Genomic DNA, 19656 nt, shown 5'->3' with positions numbered 1-19656 from the left:
GGTGCTGTTTCACTGTCCAGACAGCATCAGATACATGGTCTACACATACTGAGACAGAGAGGTGCTGTTTCACTGTCCAGACAGCATCAGATACATGGTCTACACATACTGAGACAGAGAGGTGCTGTTTCACTGTCCAGACAGCATCAGATACATGGTCTACACATACTGAGACAGAGAGATGCTGTTTCACTGTCCAGACAGCATCAGATACATGGTCTATATATAGAGAGGTGCTGTTTCACTGTCCAGACAGCATCAGATACATGGTCTATATATAGAGAGGTGCTGTTTCACTGTCCAGACAGCATCAGATACATGGTCTACACATACTGAGACAGAGAGATGCTGTTTCACTGTCCAGACAGCATCAGATACATGGTCTACACATACTGAGACAGAGAGATGCTGTTTCACTGTCCAGACAGCATCAGATACATGGTCTACACACACTGAGACAGAGAGATGCTGTTTCACTGTCCAGACAGCATCAGATACATGGTCTACACATACTGAGACAGAGAGGTGCTGTTTCACTGTCCAGACAGCATCAGATACATGGTCTACACATACTGAGACAGAGAGGTGCTGTTTCACTCTCCAGATAGCATCAGATACATGGTCTACACATACTGAGACAGAGAGATGCTGTTTCACTGTCCAGACAGCATCAGATACATGGTCTACACATACTGAGACAGAGAGGTGCTGTTTCACTGTCCAGACAGCATCAGATACATGGTCTACACATACTGAGACAGAGAGGTGCTGTTTCACTGTCCAGACAGCATCAGATACATGGTCTACACATACTGAGACAGAGAGGTGCTGTTTCACTCTCCACACAGCATCAGATACATGGTCTACACATACTGAGACAGAGAGGTGCTGCTTCACTGTCCAGACAGCATCAGATACATGGTCTATATATAGAGAGGTGCTGCTTCACTGTCCAGACAGCATCAGATACATGGTCTATATATAGAGAGGTGCTGTTTCACTGTCCAGACAGCATCAGATACATGGTCTACACATACTGAGACAGAGAGGTGCTGTTTCACTCTCCAGACAGCATCAGATACATGGTCTACACATACTGAGACAGAGAGGTGCTGCTTCACTGTCCAGACAGCATCAGATACATGGTCTATATATAGAGAGGTGCTGCTTCACTGTCCAGACAGCATCAGATACATGGTCTATATATAGAGAGGTGCTGCTTCACTGTCCAGACAGCATCAGATACATGGTCTATATATAGAGAGGTGCTGCTTCACTGTCCAGACAGCATCAGATACATGGCTACACATACTGAGACAGAGAGGTGCTGTTTCACTCTCCAGACAGCATCAGATACATGGTCTACACATACTGAGACAGAGAGGTGCTGCTTCACTGTCCAGACAGCATCAGATACATGGTCTATATATAGAGAGGTGCTGTTTCACTGTCCAGACAGCATCAGATACATGGTCTACACATACTGAGACAGAGAGATGCTGTTTCACTGTCCAGACAGCATCAGATACATGGTCTACACATACTGAGACAGAGAGATGCTGTTTCACTGTCCAGACAGCATCAGATACATGGTCTACACACACTGAGACAGAGAGATGCTGTTTCACTGTCCAGACAGCATCAGATACATGGTCTACACATACTGAGACAGAGAGGTGCTGTTTCACTGTCCAGACAGCATCAGATACATGGTCTACACATACTGAGACAGAGAGGTGCTGTTTCACTCTCCAGATAGCATCAGATACATGGTCTACACATACTGAGACAGAGAGATGCTGTTTCACTGTCCAGACAGCATCAGATACATGGTCTACACATACTGAGACAGAGAGGTGCTGTTTCACTGTCCAGACAGCATCAGATACATGGTCTACACATACTGAGACAGAGAGGTGCTGTTTCACTGTCCAGACAGCATCAGATACATGGTCTACACATACTGAGACAGAGAGGTGCTGTTTCACTCTCCACACAGCATCAGATACATGGTCTACACATACTGAGACAGAGAGGTGCTGCTTCACTGTCCAGACAGCATCAGATACATGGTCTATATATAGAGAGGTGCTGCTTCACTGTCCAGACAGCATCAGATACATGGTCTATATATAGAGAGGTGCTGCTTCACTGTCCAGACAGCATCAGATACATGGTCTATATATAGAGAGGTGCTGCTTCACTGTCCAGACAGCATCAGATACATGGTCTATATATAGAGAGGTGCTGTTTCACTGTCCAGACAGCATCAGATACATGGTCTACACATACTGAGACAGAGAGGTGCTGTTTCACTCTCCAGACAGCATCAGATACATGGTCTACACATACTGAGACAGAGAGGTGCTGCTTCACTGTCCAGACAGCATCAGATACATGGTCTATATATAGAGAGGTGCTGCTTCACTGTCCAGACAGCATCAGATACATGGTCTATATATAGAGAGGTGCTGCTTCACTGTCCAGACAGCATCAGATACATGGCTACACATACTGAGACAGAGAGGTGCTGTTTCACTCTCCAGACAGCATCAGATACATGGTCTACACATACTGAGACAGAGAGGTGCTGCTTCACTGTCCAGACAGCATCAGATACATGGTCTATATATAGAGAGGTGCTGTTTCACTGTCCAGACAGCATCAGATACATGGTCTACGCATACTGAGACAGAGAGGAGCTGTTTCACTCTTATCAGAGATCGATGTGTTTTCTGTCGGGGCACGTCTCAGTCTAATAAATGATCAATATTTTATATGGACAGGCGCGCCAGGCCCCCCTAAGGCCCGCCGATAATGTTGGCCCTGTTGACTCCATACAGAGGCTGGCCACTGGCAACAATATTACAGTCAGATTCAATGATTTATACACACTAGATGACTGACAGGGAGTGCTGTTTTGAAGCCACCGCGCCACCATCTTGGTTCTCCTCCTCCATTGTAAACATATTGAGGAAGTTATAGAAATGCAGTTATTAATGTCTACATTTGTTTATTCTATTATAGACACCTTAATGCGTACTTTAAAACATTATATTATGAGGTGAGTAAAACATTTAAAAATAAACTTGCCAAAACTTCCTTATTAAAGTAGAATTTGTTTGGAAGTTCTAATGTGACTGTCCCCACAACAACAACAACAACAACAACAACAACAAAAAATAGTTAAATACATTTAATTTTGTCCTTGAAACATTTAAATTAAATACTGTAGAATCCCATTCATTCCTATTCCTCCGACTGGATGGCCGCGTGCTGGCTTCAAAGCCTCTCATTGGCTAAAACATAGCATCAGCAATACAGAGGGTTTATATACTTCATTGGTCAGATCACGAGAAGGGTGTAATTGCAGACCGCAATTAGGGATGTTTTCTGATATCGGTGTTTATTGATGGGATATTACACCCACTGACGCTCGCCATTGGTCTGTGGGCGTTTCTTTCGTGTATGATTGTAGGTAAGCCTAACCCTTTTCCTAACCTTAACCTCATTGTCCTGACCTGCCACGCTCAATCACCTAACCTGCTATGTAAACAAATAATCTGTGTCGAGAGACAATCAATCTCATAACACCGGAACTGACCGATGGTAGGTATCAATGGTTGTTCCCTGATATCAAGAAACGCCCCGAATTGCGGTCTGCAATTACACCATATTGAGACCTGCGGTGACAATTATTTGACAAGAAAAATAACATTTAAAAATGAAGCTAATCAAGCAAACGCAGATCACCGCAACTAGAGCTGGTGGATAGAAATCCGGCTGCACATGGTCACTATTATTGAACCAAACTAACGCCAAAAAAGGACAGTAATCAAACTGTCATCCTCAGCTAACACTAGGTATACACTACAATCCCCTGAAGTGTCATCGTTTTATGACATGGTAGGCACAGCTAACCACATGACCGAGTGTGAGATGAGTATAGTTCCAATTCCAAACCCGTTGGCGACAAAAAAATAATAATGCAAATACCGTTTATTGTCCCTAAAAACTTACCGTTAAAAACGGAGCATGCACACGCAGATATATTCCTAGTCAAACCGAGGAGAATGGAGTTCGGTATAGCAGGAGAAGAAACGGATCCTTTGCCAGTGTACACAGAGCAGACCTCTCCCACGGACCTACCCGTAGAACTGGCACGAGCTTCTCCCGACACCGGTTGAGCGCGAGTGCGTAGGGAGTGTGATGCGCATGCGTGGACACCCCCAACGCTGCTCGCTCAGGTGTGATATGAGAGAGAGCGAGAGAGTGGAATAGATTATTTTTGATAGCCCTATATTGACTGTAGAATACAGTACAGAGGAAAAGCAATATCAGATGAATGAAAAGGGTTGCCTCTGTGTGCCATGTCGTCATGCTGTGGGGAGGCTGTGTGTGAAGGGAGTGTGTTAAGGGTAGATAACAGCTCAGCCTGTCCCTCCCTTGGCACTTGTCTTTGAATTCTCTCCCTGTAATTAGCTGCAGTGTGTGCCACTGTATCAGTCACAATTAAAAGGGTCAATCTGCAATTGGTACAAGCATTTGAATCAAATAGCCATTGATCGTTTTAAATAATAACTTACGAATGCATTGTGAACTTAGTTCAACTGCTGCACCACAGATCATCCCTTTAAGTAATCTTGAAAACACTTAGCTGGGTAAAGTCAGTGTAGAGAATAGAGCTGTCAGTATCCTAGATTAGTCCGACAGTGAGTCAGTCCTCGCTGCCCGGTGGACAGAGCTCCTCTTGCTCTCCGGAGAGATTTTTGTCAAAATGACTCTAGATACGGACACACACCAGATCGTCAAAACAGGTTTAGCAGTGAAGGCATTTTGTTCTCAATTGGCTAATCAACTCTCCAATTACTATATCTCCCAGCAGTTTTTATTCAATGGGAAATAGCTGGACAGTCCGAGACTGTGCCTGAAACCAGACCTTACCCACTGGGCAGACATCAATTCAACGTCTATTCCCACGTTTCATTGAAATGACATAGAAACAACATTCTCCACCTTTCACCCAAAGTGCACACAATCCCAATAATGGATTTAAAAGCATTGGATTAGTGTAAGCATTGGCTGGACGGAGTTTCCACCATTGTTAAATCCATGACGGGTGGTCCGCAAGTGTACACTTTGGGAGAAGGGTGGAGAAACGAGATTGAAGCCTTAGCGTTGGGAACTAGCGAGGCTGAAAACAGACCATTAGCTCTGCGGAGAGAATAGCCCCTAGTCACTTTGTTTAGGCATCTGACGGATGCTAAGCAAACACACAGTACAATGAGACATTCTAGAACACTGCTTATGGAACCCTGAGAAGGAAAAATGATGTCATAGTGAGTGATGTCATAAATGCTGTCCTAAAAATAAATAAATATAGCTCATTAACATAACAGTCATGTGATCAGCTCATTAACATAACGTAAATACAATATATATATTATATAACGTTATGTTAATGAGCTGATCACATGACTGGAAAAACACTGACTGGGACTATAAAGAGTGAATAAGTAAATAAACATTAACATTCAAACACTATTTTCTGACATGACAAAGACATGATAAAACAAAATGTTCACAAACATTTTAATGGGCAAGATTCAGAAGCACACCAAAAGCTCTGAGGAAAGCCAACAGGTCAATACCTAAAAGCTTAACAAATCTAAGTAACACTGGCAAGAGCAGTGTGTGCAAGTCATTTTCTTTAAGATCACCACAAATGATTCCCACGCACCTGCAACAAGCCCACTCCGATGCGCAAGTGCTTTCCCTATTTTAAGATTTGAGAAAAAAAGAATAATTGTGAAACCCGCTCACTGCTCTGTAATAAGCTTTATGTATCAGCCTCTGATTGGACGGGAGGTCGATTTGCAACGCTTAAAGGAGCAGTGTGTAGGCTTCTCCTTTTTTGTCTCGTTTTATTCAACCGTTATCATGCACCTGCAACGAAGATAACGAAGATGTGCGAGTGCTTTTTGAATTTCCTATTTTAAAAGAATCAAAAACACGTACGTTATACACAAAGAATAAATGTTGATCTCGATATTTGGCATTAAATTGCGTTTATATTCAATTATACACAATTGTTATTTTTGGTAGATAGACAAGTGCAAAAGATGCGTTTGGAATTACACCGAACAAAAATACAAAACACAAAAACGGAAAAAAGTGTTGGTCCCAAGTTTTCATGAGCTGTTGTTCCGTACACACAATAAGCTTATTTCTCCCAAATGTTGTGCACCAATGTGTTGACATCCCTGTTAGTGAGTATTTTCTCCTTTGTCAAGATAATCCATCCACCTGACAGGTGTGGCATAATCAAGAATCTGATTAAAAACAGCATGATCAGTACATAGGTGCACCTTGTGCCGGGGACACTAAAAGGCCACTAAAATGCTACAGATGTCTCAAGTTGAGGGAGAGTGTAATTGGCATGTTGATAGCAGGAATGTCCACCATAGTTGTTGCCAGATAATTGAATGTTCATTTCTCTACTATAAGCCACCTCCAATGTTGTTTTAGAGAATCTGGCAGTACGTCCAACCGGCCTCACAACTGCAGACCACATGTAACCACGACAACCCAGGACCTCACATCTGGCTACATCACCTGTAGGATCGGGGAGGGGGGAGTATTTCTGTGGGCCTATGCCCTCCACGGCTGCACCCCTGTACAGTCATGTGAAATCCATAGATTAGGGACCTAATGAATTGATTTACGTCGACTGATTTCCTTTATATGAATTGCAACTCGGTAAAATCTTTGAAATTGTTTTGTGCGTATTTTGTACATTTTTGCTCAGTTGATTCTGGTAGGAATCTAAAAGATCCTTATAAAGTCCAAGAAGGTTCTAGAGTGTAAAAGGTTCTAACGGTCTCAAACATTCTACAGTCTCTGGCTTTGGTTCCATATCTCAGCACTGCATGTTAGTTTGGTCCTTTAGTTGTAGGCTGCGTCCCCACATGCTACGCACTTCCCTTTATAGAGCTCCAAAGGTAGTGAACGACGTAGGGAACAGGGTGACATTTTGGACACAGCATTAGTCAATACAGGAGAACTGTACATACTGTATACATAATAATAACACAAATGCTGTGATAGTAACAATGCTACTGCCAAACAGAACTCCTATACAGTCAGTGAATAGGAGAAACAGAGTGAACAACAGTCTATAGTCAGGTCACACCACTGTATACAAGTAGCAGAAACAGAGTGAACAACAGTCTATTGTCAGGTCACCTATAGGGTAAGAGAATAACCTATAGGATCTATAGGGTAAGAGGAGAATCTGTAGGGTAAGAGGAGAACCTATAGGGTAAGAGGAGAACCTATAGGACCTATAGGGTAAGAGGAGAACCTATAGGGTAAGAGGAGAACCTATAGGGTAAGAGGAGAACCTATAGGACCTATAGGGTAAGAGGAGAACCTATAGGACCTATAGGGTAAGAGGAGAACCTATAGGACAAGAGGAGAACCTATAGGACCTATAGGGTAAGAGGAGAACCTATAGGACCTATAGAGTAAGAGGAGAACCTATAGGTCCTATAGGGTAAGAGGAGAACCTATAGGGTAAGAGGAGAACCTATAGGGTAAGAGGAGAACCTATAGGGTAAGAGGAGAACCTATAGGATCTATTGGGTAAGAGGAGAACCTATAGGGTAAGAGAATAACCTATAGGGTAAGAGGAGAACCTATAGGACATATAGGGTAAGAGGAGGACCTATAGGGTAAGAGGAGGACCTATAGGGTAAGAGGAGAACCTATAGGGTAAGAGGAGAACCTATAGGGTAAGAGAATAACCTATAGGGTAAGAGAATAACCTATAGGATCTATTGGGTAAGAGGAGAACCTATAGGGTAAGAGAATAACCTATAGGATCTATAGGGTAAGAGGAGAATCTGTAGGGTAAGAGGAGAACCTATAGGACCTATAGGGTAAGAGGAGAACCTATAGGACCTATAGAGTAAGAGGAGAACCTATAGGACCTATAGGGTAAGAGGAGAACCTATAGGTCCTATAGGGTAAGAGGAGAACCTATAGGGTAAGAGGAGAACCTATAGGATCTATTGGGTAAGAGGAGAACCTATAGGGTAAGAGAATAACCTATAGGGTAAGAGGAGAACCTATAGGACATATAGGGTAAGAGGAGGACCTATAGGGTAAGAGAAGAACCTATAGGGTAAGAGAAGAACCTATACGGTAAGAGAAGAACCTATGAGGTAAGAGAAGAACCTATGAGGTAAGAGAAGAACCTATGAGGTAAGAGAAGAACCTATGAGGTAAGAGAAGAACCTATGAGGTAAGAGAAGAACCTATAGGACCTATAGGGCAAGAGGAGAACCTATAGGGTAAGAGGAGAACCTATAGGCCCTATAGGATAAGAGAACAGGAATGTCGACAATACCCTCTGTTTTGGCCCACAGATGTGGCAGTTGAGAGGCCCCAACTTGCATTAAGATACTGGAAGGTTTCATGGGCCCCCAGACATGGTGGATGGTTATTGGGGTGATGAGCTCTCCTCTAGCCAGGAAGGAGGCTCCGTGCCAGGCATGGGTAGCTTGGTGCTTGCCTGCTGCAGGCTGAGCTCCAGGTGCTGGTGGTTGGAGGTGCTGTTGGAGGCTACAGCACCATGGAACAATACCAACTGATGCTGGAGAACCTTTACCTGGGGGGGAGGAGGGGGAGGAATTAGTGGGAAAACGAGGGAGGGAGAGGAGAGAATGAGTGTGTTCCATCCAAATCCACCCCCCCCCCCTCTCCCTCCAGGGTGGCCGTCAATGTCTGATCCCTGGCCATGACCCCACTCTCTGAGGGTGACTCAGTAGGAAGGGATCCCTGGTCACAACCCCACTCTCTGAGGGTGACTCAGTAGGAAGTGATCCCTGGTCATAAATGCACCCCCTATTTGACCTCGTCTTCTTATATCGTCTCCTTACCTTATTCTCCTCCAGTAGTTTGAGTTTGACTGACAGGTCGTTTCGGCTCTTCTCATACTTCTCTCTCTGGTTCTGGAAGGTTCTCTGGGCCTGCTCTAGTTTGGGGAGGGTGGCGGTGTCTCGAGGTCCCAGGTTCAAGTCCTCCAGGTCACAACGGTACGCATCGTACTCTATCCTGTAAGACATTGGTCGTGTTCAATTTTTACATCCTGATGTGGCCCTCGAGCCAAAATGGTCCCTGGCCTAGCGAGATGACACAAAGGTTGTTGTGTTGCCTGGTCTCTCTCTGTGTGTGTTAGTGTGTGTGTGTGTGTTAGTGTGTGTGTGTGTGTGTGTGTGTGCGTCTGTGTGTTAGTGTGTGTGTTAGTGTGTGTGTGTGTGTGTGTGTGTGTGTGTGTTAGTGTGTGTGTGTGTGTGTGTGTTAGTGTGTGTGTGTATGTGTGTGTGTGTGTGTGTGTTAGTTACCTGGCTGTCTCGTAGTGTTTCACGTTAACCATGGTGTCCTCTATAGTTTTGTTCACCAGTGTGTTCATATCGGAGGTGAAAGAGTTCACAGCCGAGACCATGACCTCTCCGCTCTTCGACAGGAACCGCTGGGTGTCCCCGTTCAGACCAAACTCTACCTGAGAAACACAGACCAGAACAAGAGGATTTGAGAGGACACTTTGGACACAAAAAAACAGTTGAAAACATTCAAGTCTGTATTTTAAGCCTTATCCAGAAATGAGAATTAAACCAAAAACAAAAGCAATTGTCTTGAGGACGGTGCTGGTCACTTCACCCCCATCAACATGTACAGATTACAATTTAAGTATATATTCTCTCTCTCTCGCTCTCTGACCATGCCTCAGGACTACCTGGCCTGATGACTCCTTGCTGTCCCCAGACTAGAGGACCATACCTCAGGACTACCTGGCCTGATGACTCCTTGCTGTCCCTGGCACCCAGGCTAGAGGACTGGTACCCAAACTAGAGGACTGGCGCCCAGACTAGAGGACTGGCGCCCAGGCTAGAGGACTGGCGCCCAGACTAGAGGACTGGCGCCCAGGCTAGAGGACTGGCGCCCAGGCTAGAGGACTGGTCCCCAGGCTAGAGGACTGGTCCCCAGGCTAGAGGACTGGTCCCCAGGCTAGAGGACTGGTCCCCAGGCTAGAGGACTGGTCCCCAGGCTAGAGGACTGGTCCCCAGGCTAGAGGACTGGTACCCAGACTAGAGGACTGGTCCCCAGGCTAGAGGACTGGTCCCCAGACTAGAGGACTGATACCCAGACTAGAGGACTGATACCCAGACTAGAGGACTGGTACCCAGACTAGAGGACTGGTACCCAGACTAGAGGACTGGTACCCAGACTAGAGGACTGGTACCCAGACAAGAGGACTGGAACCCAGGCTAGAGGACTGGTACCCAGGCTAGAGAACTGGTACCCAGACTAGAGGAATGGAACCCAGACTAGAGGACTGATACCCAGACAAGAGGACTGGAACCCAGACTAGAGGACTGGTACCCAGACTAGAGGACTGATACCCAGACAAGAGGACTGATACCCAGACAAGAGGAATGGAACCCAGACTAGAGGACTGGTACCCAGACTAGAGGACTGATACCCAGACTAGAGGACTGGTACCCAGACTAGAGGACTGGTACCCAGACTAGAGGACTGGTACCCAGACAAGAGGACTGGTACCCAGACAAGAGGACTGGTACCCAGACAAGAGGACTGGTACCCAGACTAGAGGAATGGAACCCAGACTAGAGGACTGGTACCCAGACTAGAGGAATGGAACCCAGACAAGAGGACTGGTACCCAGACAAGAGGAATGGAACCCAGACAAGAGGAATGGAACCCAGACTAGAGGACTGGTACCCAGACTAGAGGACTGGTACCCAGACTAGAGGACTGGAACCCAGACTAGAGGAATGGAACCCAGACAAGAGGAATGGAACCCAGACTAGAGGAATGGAACCCAGACTAGAGGAATGGAACCCAGACTAGAGGAATGGAACCCAGACTAGAGGAATGGAACCCAGACTAGAGGAATGGAACCCAGACTAGAGGAATGGAACCCAGACTAGAGGAATGGAACCCAGACTAGAGGACTAATACCCAGACAAGAGGAATGGAACCCAGACTAGAGGACTGATACCCAGACTAGAGGACTGGTACCCAGACAAGAGGAATGGAACCCAGACTAGAGGACTGATACCCAGACAAGAGGAATGGAACCCAGACTAGAGGACTGATACCCAGACAAGAGGAATGGAACCCAGACTAGAGGACTGATACCCAGACAAGAGGAATGGAACCCAGACTAGAGGACTGATACCCAGACAAGAGGAATGGAACCCAGACTAGAGGACTGGTACCCAGACTAGAGGACTGATACCCAGACTAGAGGACTGGTACCCAGACAAGAGGACTGGAACCCAGGCTAGAGGACTGGTACCCAGGCTAGAGGACTGGTACCCAGACTAGAGGAATGGAACCCAGACTAGAGGACTGGTACCCAGACTAGAGGACTGATACCCAGACAAGAGGACTGGAACCCAGACTAGAGGACTGGTACCCAGACTAGAGGACTGATACCCAGACAAGAGGACTGATACCCAGACAAGAGGAATGGAACCCAGACTAGAGGACTGGTACCCAGACTAGAGGACTGATACCCAGACTAGAGGACTGGTACCCAGACTAGAGGACTGGTACCCAGACAAGAGGACTGGTACCCAGACTAGAGGACTGGTACCCAGACTAGAGGACTGGTACCCAGACTAGAGGAATGGAACCCAGACAAGAGGACTGGTACCCAGACAAGAGGAATGGAACCCAGACAAGAGGAATGGAACCCAGACTAGAGGACTGGTACCCAGACTAGAGGACTGGTACCCAGACTAGAGGACTGGAACCCAGACTAGAGGAATGGAACCCAGACAAGAGGAATGGAACCCAGACTAGAGGAATGGAACCCAGACAAGAGGAATGGAACCCAGACTAGAGGAATGGAACCCAGACTAGAGGACTGGAACCCAGACTAGAGGAATGGAACCCAGACTAGAGGAATGGAACCCAGACTAGAGGACTGGTACCCAGACAAGAGGAATGGAACCCAGACTAGAGGAATGGAACCCAGACTAGAGGAATGGAACCCAGACTAGAGGAATGTTCTTTCAAAATAAAATGTATTAAAATCTCTCACGTGTAGTGGCGGCGTTTTGAGGCTGAGCTCGGTGAAGGCATCGCCCAGAGTCCTTTGCGTCTGTGTGACCTGGGCGAGCTGCGTGGCGAGTGTCTGGGCCAGGCAGGTCACGTGATCATAACGGCGGCGGTCATCACGGAGAATGTCGATGCGGGCCTCGAGTTCTGGGTCGACCGTACGGGATCCACGACCCATCTTCTCTGACAGAACCTGCTTAGTACACTGGGGAGGAGGAGGGGGGAGGGGAGAGGAGGGAAGGGCAGAAGGGGGAGTAAGGAATGGAGAGGGAGGAAAGGAGAGAGAGATGTGACATGCAGGACAAGCAGAGAAAGGAGTTTCTTAAAGATGAACTTGCTCTCTCTCCTCCCTCTCTCTCTCCTTGGTCTTTCCTTCCCTGTCTCTTTCCCCCCTCCCTCTCCTCTCTCTCCCTCCTCTCCCCATTCCTCTCCTCCCCCCCTTTCCTTCCCCCCTCCCTCTCCTCCCCCCTCCCTCTCTCTTTCCCCCCCTCCCCATTCCTCTCCTCCCCCCTCCCTCTCTCTTTCCCCCCCTCCCTCCCTCTCCCCTCTCTTCCCCCCCCCCCCTCCCTCTCCCCTCTCTCCCCCCCCCCCCCCTCCCTCTCCCCTCTCTTTCCCCCCCTCCCTCTCCTCTCTCTTTCCCCCCCTCCCTCTCTCCTCTCTCTCTCTCCTCCCCCCCCTTTCCTTCCCCCCTCCCTCTCTTCTCTCTCCCTCTCTCCTCCCTTTCCCCTCTCCCCATTCCTCTCCTCCCCCCCTTTCCGTCCCACCTCCCTCCCTTTCCCCCCTCCCTCTCCTCTCTCTCTCTCCTCCCGCCCTTTCCTTCCCCCCTCCCTCTCTTCTCTCTCCCCTCTCCCCATCCCTCTCCTCCCCCCCTCCCTCTCTCTTTCACCTCCCTCCCTCTCCTCCCCCTCCCTCTCTCTTTCACCCCCTCCCTCTCCTCTCTCTCTCTCTCCTCCCTTTCTCCTCCCCCCTCCCTCTCTCTTTCCCCCCCTCCCTCTCCTCTCTCTCCTCCCTTTCCCCTCTCCCCCTCACTCTCTCTTTCCCCCCCTCCCTCTCCTCTCTCTCTCTCCTCCCTTTCCCCTCTCCCCATCCCTCTCCTCCTCCCCTCTCTCTCCCTCCCCCCCTTTCCTCCCTCCTCCCCCTCTCACCTTATAAGTAGTGATGCTCCATTTGCGAACCTGTTCCAGTTTCTCGATGGCGGGCATTTTCTGGTTTCCCGTGACAACCACTGGTCCTGTGGTTGGCTTCCGTGAACCTAGATGGTAGAGACCCAAACAGATATAATATTAGACGAAAACATAATTGAAAAATGTGAATTTGTTTACCATCACATATATCTGGAATGCATGGGAAGACTTTTGAACAGATGACCAAAATTAAAAAATCACTTGGAGCTGATTTGCTGTTGTCTAGAGTATAGTATATTAGTATTAGTAGTAGTATAGTATATTAGTAGTAGTAGTAGTATAGTATATTAGTAGTAGTATATTAGTAGTAGTAGTATAGTATATTAGTAGTAGTAGTAGTAGTATAGTATATTAGTAGTAGTAGTAGTAGTATAGTATATTAGTAGTAGTAGTAGTAGTATAGTATATTAGTAGTAGTAGTAGTAGTAGTAGTATAGTATATTAGCAGTAGTATAGTATATTAGTAGTAGTAGTAGTATAGTATATTAGTAGTAGTAGTAGTATAGTATATTAGTAGTAGTAGTAGTATAGTATATTAGTAGTAGTATAGTATATTAGTAGTAGTATAGTATATTAGTAGTAGTAGTAGTATAGTATATTATTATTAGTAGTAGTAGTATAGTATATTAGTAGTAGTATAGTATATTAGTAGTAGTAGTAGTAGTAGTATAGTATATTAGTAGTAGTAGTAGTAGTAGTATAGTATATTAGTAGTAGTAGTATAGTATATTAGTAGTAGTAGTATAGTATATTAGTAGTAGTAGTATAGTATATTAGTAGTAGTAGTAGTATAGTATATTATTATTAGTAGTAGTAGTATAGTATATTAGTAGTAGTATAGTATATTAGTAGTAGTAGTAGTAGTAGTATAGTATATTAGTAGTAGTAGTAGTAGTATAGTATATTAGTAGTAGTAGTATAGTATATTAGTAGTAGTAGTATAGTATATTAGTAGTAGTAGTATAGTATATTAGTAGTAGTAGTATAGTATATTAGTAGTAGTAGTATAGTATATTAGTAGTAGTAGTAGTAGTATAGTATATTAGTATTAGTAGTAGTAGAGTATATTAGTATTAGTAGTATATTAGTATTAGTATTAGTAGTATATTAGTATTAGTAGTAGTATATTAGTATTAGTAGTAGTAGTAGTAGTATATTAGTATTAGTAGTAGTAGTATATTAGTATTAGTAGTAGTAGTATAGTATATTAGTAGTATAGTATATTAGTAGTAGTAGTATAGTATATTAGTATTAGTAGTAGTATAGTATATTAGTAGTAGTAGTAGAGTATATTAGTATTAGTAGTAGTAGTATAGTATATTAGTATTAGTGGTAGTATATTATATTAGTATTAGTAGTATAGTATATTAGTATTAGTATAGTATATTAGTATTGGTAGTAGTATATTAGTAGTAGTAGTAGTAGTATAGTATATTAGTATTAGTAGTAGTATAGTATATTAGTATTAGTAGTATAGTATATTAGTATTAGTAGTAGTATATTAGTAGTAGTAGTAGTATAGTATATTAGTATTAGTATTAGTAGTAGTATAGTATATTCGTATTAGTAGTAGTATGGTATATTCGTATTAGTAGTAGTAGTATAGTATATTAGTATTAGTAGTAGTATAGTATATTAGTATTAGTAGTATAGTATATTAGTATTAGTAGTAGTATATTAGTAGTAGTAGTATAGTATATTAGTATTAGTATTAGTAGTAGTATAGTATATTCGTATTAGTAGTAGTATAGTATATTCGTATTAGTAGTAGTAGTATAGTATATTGGTATTAGTAGTAGTATATTAGTATTAGTAGTAGTATAGTATATTAGTATTAGTATATTAGTAGTAGTATTAGTAGTAGTATATTAGTATTAGTAGTAGTATAGTATATTCGTATTAGTAGTAGTAGTATAGTATATTAGTATTAGTAGTGGTATATTAGTATTAGTAGTAGTATAGTATATTCGTATTAGTAGTAGTAGTATAGTATATTAGTATTAGTATATTAGTATTACTAGTAGTATAGTATATTAGTATTAGTATATTAGTAGTAGTATTAGTAGTAGTATATTAGTATTAGTAGTAGTATAGTATATTCGTATTAGTAGTAGTATATTAGTATTAGTAGTATAGTATATTAGTATTAGTATATTAGTATTAGTAGTAGTATATTAGTATTAGTAGTAGTATATTAGTATTAGTATTAGTATATTAGTATTAGTATTAGTATAGTATATAGCCAAGTTATCGTTACTCTTTGTGGATTCATTATTACGCGTTTTACTTTTCTATTATTTCTGTTTCCCTCTGCGTTGTTGGGAACGACCCATAAGTCAGCATTTCACTGTTAGTCCACACCTGTCGTTTACCAAGCATGTGACAAATAAAATGAGATTTTTTGCCTTATATTTTTTTAAAAAGGTATTATTATTATTTTTGGTTAGAAAACCTGGGGGGGTCCAAATTAAAAAGTGCCAAATTAGGCCCACGGGCCACTAGTTTGGGACCACTGCTATAGGGTCTGGGGTGAGAGGTCAGGGGTGAGAGGGTGATTCATTGATTTTATTGCTGCCTTACCCTCATCGGGTTCTGTGTTGTCCTCGACAACGGACTCCTTCTGGTAGGAAGTGAAAACAGACAGAATGAAAGAATAGAACACCTGTGCTGAGTCACCTTACAGTCCGGAAACACTGAGTCACCTCTACCTGCTGCACACAGTAACATCACCTTGGACAAACACTGCTGTGTGTGTGTGTGTGTGTGTGTGTGTGTGTGTGTGTGTGTGTGTGTGTGTGTGTGTGTGTGTGTGTGTGTGTGTGTGTGTGTGTAAGCAAAAAGAAGAAAGACAAAACAGAGAGAGAGTAGACAGAGAAACGGAGAGGGTTAGCAGACAGAGAGACGGGGAGGTTTAGCAGACAGAGAGACGGGGAGGTTTAGCAGACAGAGAGACGGGGAGGTTTAGCAGACAGAGAGACGGGGAGGTTTAGCAGACAGAGAGACGGGGAGATTAGCAGACAGAGGTTTAGTAGACAGAGAGACGGGGAGGTTAGCAGACAGAGAGACGGGGAGGTTAGCAGACAGAGAGACAGGGAGGTTAGCAGACAGAGAGACGGGGAGGTTAGCAGACAGAGAGACGGGGAGGTTAGCAGACAGAGAGACGGGGAGGTTAGCAGACAGAGCCGGGGAGGTTAGCAGACAGAGCCGGGGAGGTTAGCAGACAGAGAGGTTTAGTAGACAGAGAGACGGGGATGTTTAGCAGACAGAGAGACGGGGAGGTTTAGCAGACAGAGAGACGGGGAGATTAGCAGACAGAGAACGGGGAGGTTAGCAGACAGAGAGACGGGGAGGTTAGCAGACAGAGAGACGGGGAGATTAGCAGACAGAGAGACGGGGAGGTTTAGCAGACAGAGAGACGGGGAGATTAGCAGACAGAGAGACGGGGAGGTTAGCAGACAGAGAGACGGGGAGGTTAGCAGAGAGAGAGACGGGGAAGTTAGCAGACAGAGAGACGGGGAGGTTAGCAGACAGAGAGACGGGGAGTTTAGCAGACAGAGTGGTTAGCAGACAGAGAGACGGGGAGGTGTGTGTGTGCGTTTGCTACTTCAGTGCCACAGGTGAGTCACCTGTTGATGACATCATTGTGCCACACCCTTTACCTGACATCACTGGACAAATCACTGGACAATGGTACTCTTATCTCATAAATACACTGATCAGAACAGTAGACAGGCTGAATGAACCAGTGATGTTACTCATCCGTTCTAGATAGTATGAAGCTGATAAGCACTAAATACTGATATCCTTAACATGATACAGTGTTATAATAATATTACATACTATATTTAACATAAACACATTGTTCATATTGTTCAAGTAGACTCCGGGATCTGGAAACCTCTCCAATGGTCACTTTTAAATATTTTCCTATTTACCCAAATTGATTCTGGAAGAATATCCAGAGGAGACCATAGAGAGACTCCGGGTTTTGTTGTTTTTCAAGAATGCAGTTTTTATATGTCCTCTTCTTGTCCCAAACATATTATCATCAACACTCAGTAGTGTCCTGGATACCTGGTAGTTCTTACCATGTGGATGGCCTCCTGTCCACCAGACCCCTCTCCCTCGCTGGGTATGAGGGTCTCCCCTCTCTGGTTCTCCCCCTCCACCATCATCCTTCCTTTCTTTCTTTGTACAGAATACACATTTTATAGACAGTCAAACCCGGAGAAGTTGAAACATGGAAATATTAGATTCTATTTCCTTTCATTTTGAGCTGAACACTTCCTTTTGTGTGCCGTGCCCCTCCTCTCCTCCTCCTCTCTGACTGAGCTTTAATCCTCTCCTCCTCCTCCTCTCTGACTGAGCTTTACTCTTCTCCTCCTCCTCTCTGACTGAGCTTTACTCTTCTTCTCCTCCTCCTCCTCCTCCTCCTCTCTGACTGAGCTTTACTCTTCTTCTCCTCCTCCTCCTCTCTGACTGAGCTTTACTCTTCTTCTCCTCCTCTCTGACTGAGCTTTACTCTTCTTCTCCTCCTCCTCCTCCTCCTCCTCTCTGACTGAGCTTTAATCCTCTCCTCCTCCTCTCTAACTGAGCTTTACTCTCCTCCTCCTTTCTGACTGAGCCTTCCTACTCTCCACTCCAGCTGTCCAACTACCACAGGGTCGGTCTGGTTTGGTTAGCATACACTGCCACCTGCGGTTATTCACCAACACTACAAACACACACGTAAACTAGTAACGTTACTGTTGTTGTCATTCAATGACAGAATAGTTGTCTCGTAAATCATTTGTATAACAACCGGATAAAATGTCTATAATTCTAGTATAATAAGCTTGGCCCATTGCAAATAGCCCCCCAATAAACATTCACAACACACATAGTTACTGGCCATTCATGTTATACAACAAGTTGGCCAGGGCAGTGAGAGATTTCGTTGTCTTCCTCTCATCTGACTACTAGTCACACGACGGACAGATAGTCATATCAATTAGAAATCATTCGCAATCCATTTCTCTATACAACATCCGCTGTTTCCGTGATTAGAAGTATACGTTAGGCCTGTTTAAAGTACAACTTGTCGGCTACTTACTCGTTGTTAGTTATGAATGTCTCCTGGCGAACAAAACGTAAACAACGACCAGAAAAGTTTGCAAAGTTTTACCTTCTAGGTCTTTCAGGTGTATTTCTTCGTCCGTTTTCTTTGGATTTAATCTCTAGATCAATGTAAAACTGCGCCAGGAAACTATTAGAGACTTTGGGACAAAAGTACAATTGGAACTTTTCTGAAAACCGGAAATGTAAAACAAAATATCAAAACTACATTCAAATCCCGGAAGTATTTCTACCTTGCTGTGCGTAAGGTCCTAACTAGTTAACACAGCCACAAAGTCATTAACAAACCGAATATTTCTAGCATTTCTAGAATCTTCTTAAAATCGGATTTTAAATCGAACCTTAACCACACTGACAACTTTATGCCTAATCCTAAACTTAAATTAAGAAATATTACTTACATTTCTAGAATGATTACTATCGTCAAATTTTACTTTGTGGCTGTGTTATCTAGTTTCGGATCTGTGCGTAGCCACACGTCAAGGGACGTTTTTTTTCTTGAATAATCTGAGACTACATTTCTTCTTCTTTTTATTTTTTAAATCATCATCAACCAAACGGTTCACCAGGGCCCAGTTGATCTAAGAGTATCTGGATTTCGTCTCTCAAATAGGATTACATGAATAGAACGGACAAATCATTAAACTGAATGGGGACCCCCGTTCTATTCATTCCATTTCTATGTTATCTGATCGGGCGAAATCCAGATAGATCACGTTAGAAAAACTAGGCCCCAGACTTGCTCGATCACCTATCATAGGACCATGTAACAGCATAACTCTAGACCGTCCCCTCGCCCATACCCGGGCGCGAACCAGGGACCCTCTGCACACATCAACAACAGTCACCCCACGAAGCATCGTTACCCATCGCTACACAAAAGCCGCGGTCCTTGCAGAGCAAAGGGAAACTACTACTTCAAGGGCTCAGAGCAAGTGACGTCACCGATTGAAACGCTATTTAGCGCACACCACCGCTAACTAAGCTAGCCGTTTCACATCCGTTACATGTGTCACCACGTTTCAATAAATATATGTTGTTATTCTTCCTGTAAACAACTCATCTCCCAACCTAGATATGTGATGAGCAGAATACTGTCAATAAATTGTACAGATATTAATCTGAAAGGTATTTACCCCCAAAACTGATCTGGGACCAGGCTAGCACTTCTGACGTCAATGGGACTTCCTGTTTTAATAAAAAA

The 19656-nt window shown here is 44.0% G+C and overlaps 2 protein-coding genes across 49 annotated transcripts in view; both read right to left on the bottom strand.

Annotated features, from left to right (window-relative positions):
- Positions 1 to 4880, bottom strand: part of LOC109882691 (FH2 domain-containing protein 1) — a 39239-nt gene extending 34359 nt beyond the window's left edge. For both annotated transcript variants that reach the window (XM_031791600.1, XM_031791601.1), the window contains exon 1: positions 4021 to 4880. The gene's annotated coding sequence lies outside the window, so the exon portion shown is untranslated. The remainder of the gene's footprint in view (positions 1 to 4020) is intronic.
- A 695-nt stretch (positions 4881 to 5575) lies between these two features.
- LOC109882690 (arfaptin-1) lies at positions 5576 to 18674 on the bottom strand. 47 transcript variants are annotated; one of them, XR_004203291.1, is made up of 10 exons: positions 18502 to 18671; positions 17426 to 17525; positions 15918 to 15957; positions 13299 to 13405; positions 12137 to 12358; positions 9408 to 9565; positions 8943 to 9117; positions 7827 to 8671; positions 7747 to 7786; positions 5576 to 7697 (listed from the first exon to the last, which is right to left on the bottom strand). XR_004203291.1 is itself a non-coding variant. In XM_031791596.1 (8 exons), exons 2-8 carry the CDS (start codon positions 17510 to 17512, stop codon positions 8504 to 8506), a joined length of 957 nt encoding a protein of 318 aa, XP_031647456.1. In that variant the 5' UTR covers positions 17513 to 17521; positions 18502 to 18674; the 3' UTR covers positions 5576 to 8503. The 47 variants fall into 47 exon arrangements, 3 of the variants coding, with proteins under 3 accessions (XP_031647456.1, XP_031647455.1, XP_031647459.1); XR_004203301.1 differs by having other exon boundaries at positions 7925 to 8671; XR_004203295.1 differs by having other exon boundaries at positions 5576 to 7786; positions 7827 to 7875; positions 7992 to 8671.
- Positions 18675 to 19656: the final 982 nt, after the last annotated feature.

This window comes from Oncorhynchus kisutch, linkage group LG16, assembly GCF_002021735.2.
Source record: "Oncorhynchus kisutch isolate 150728-3 linkage group LG16, Okis_V2, whole genome shotgun sequence".
Taxonomy (NCBI): Eukaryota; Metazoa; Chordata; class Actinopteri; order Salmoniformes; family Salmonidae; genus Oncorhynchus; species Oncorhynchus kisutch.
The sequence above is the reverse complement of the archived record's forward strand: the minus strand, read 5'-3'. Positions and strand labels throughout refer to the sequence as shown.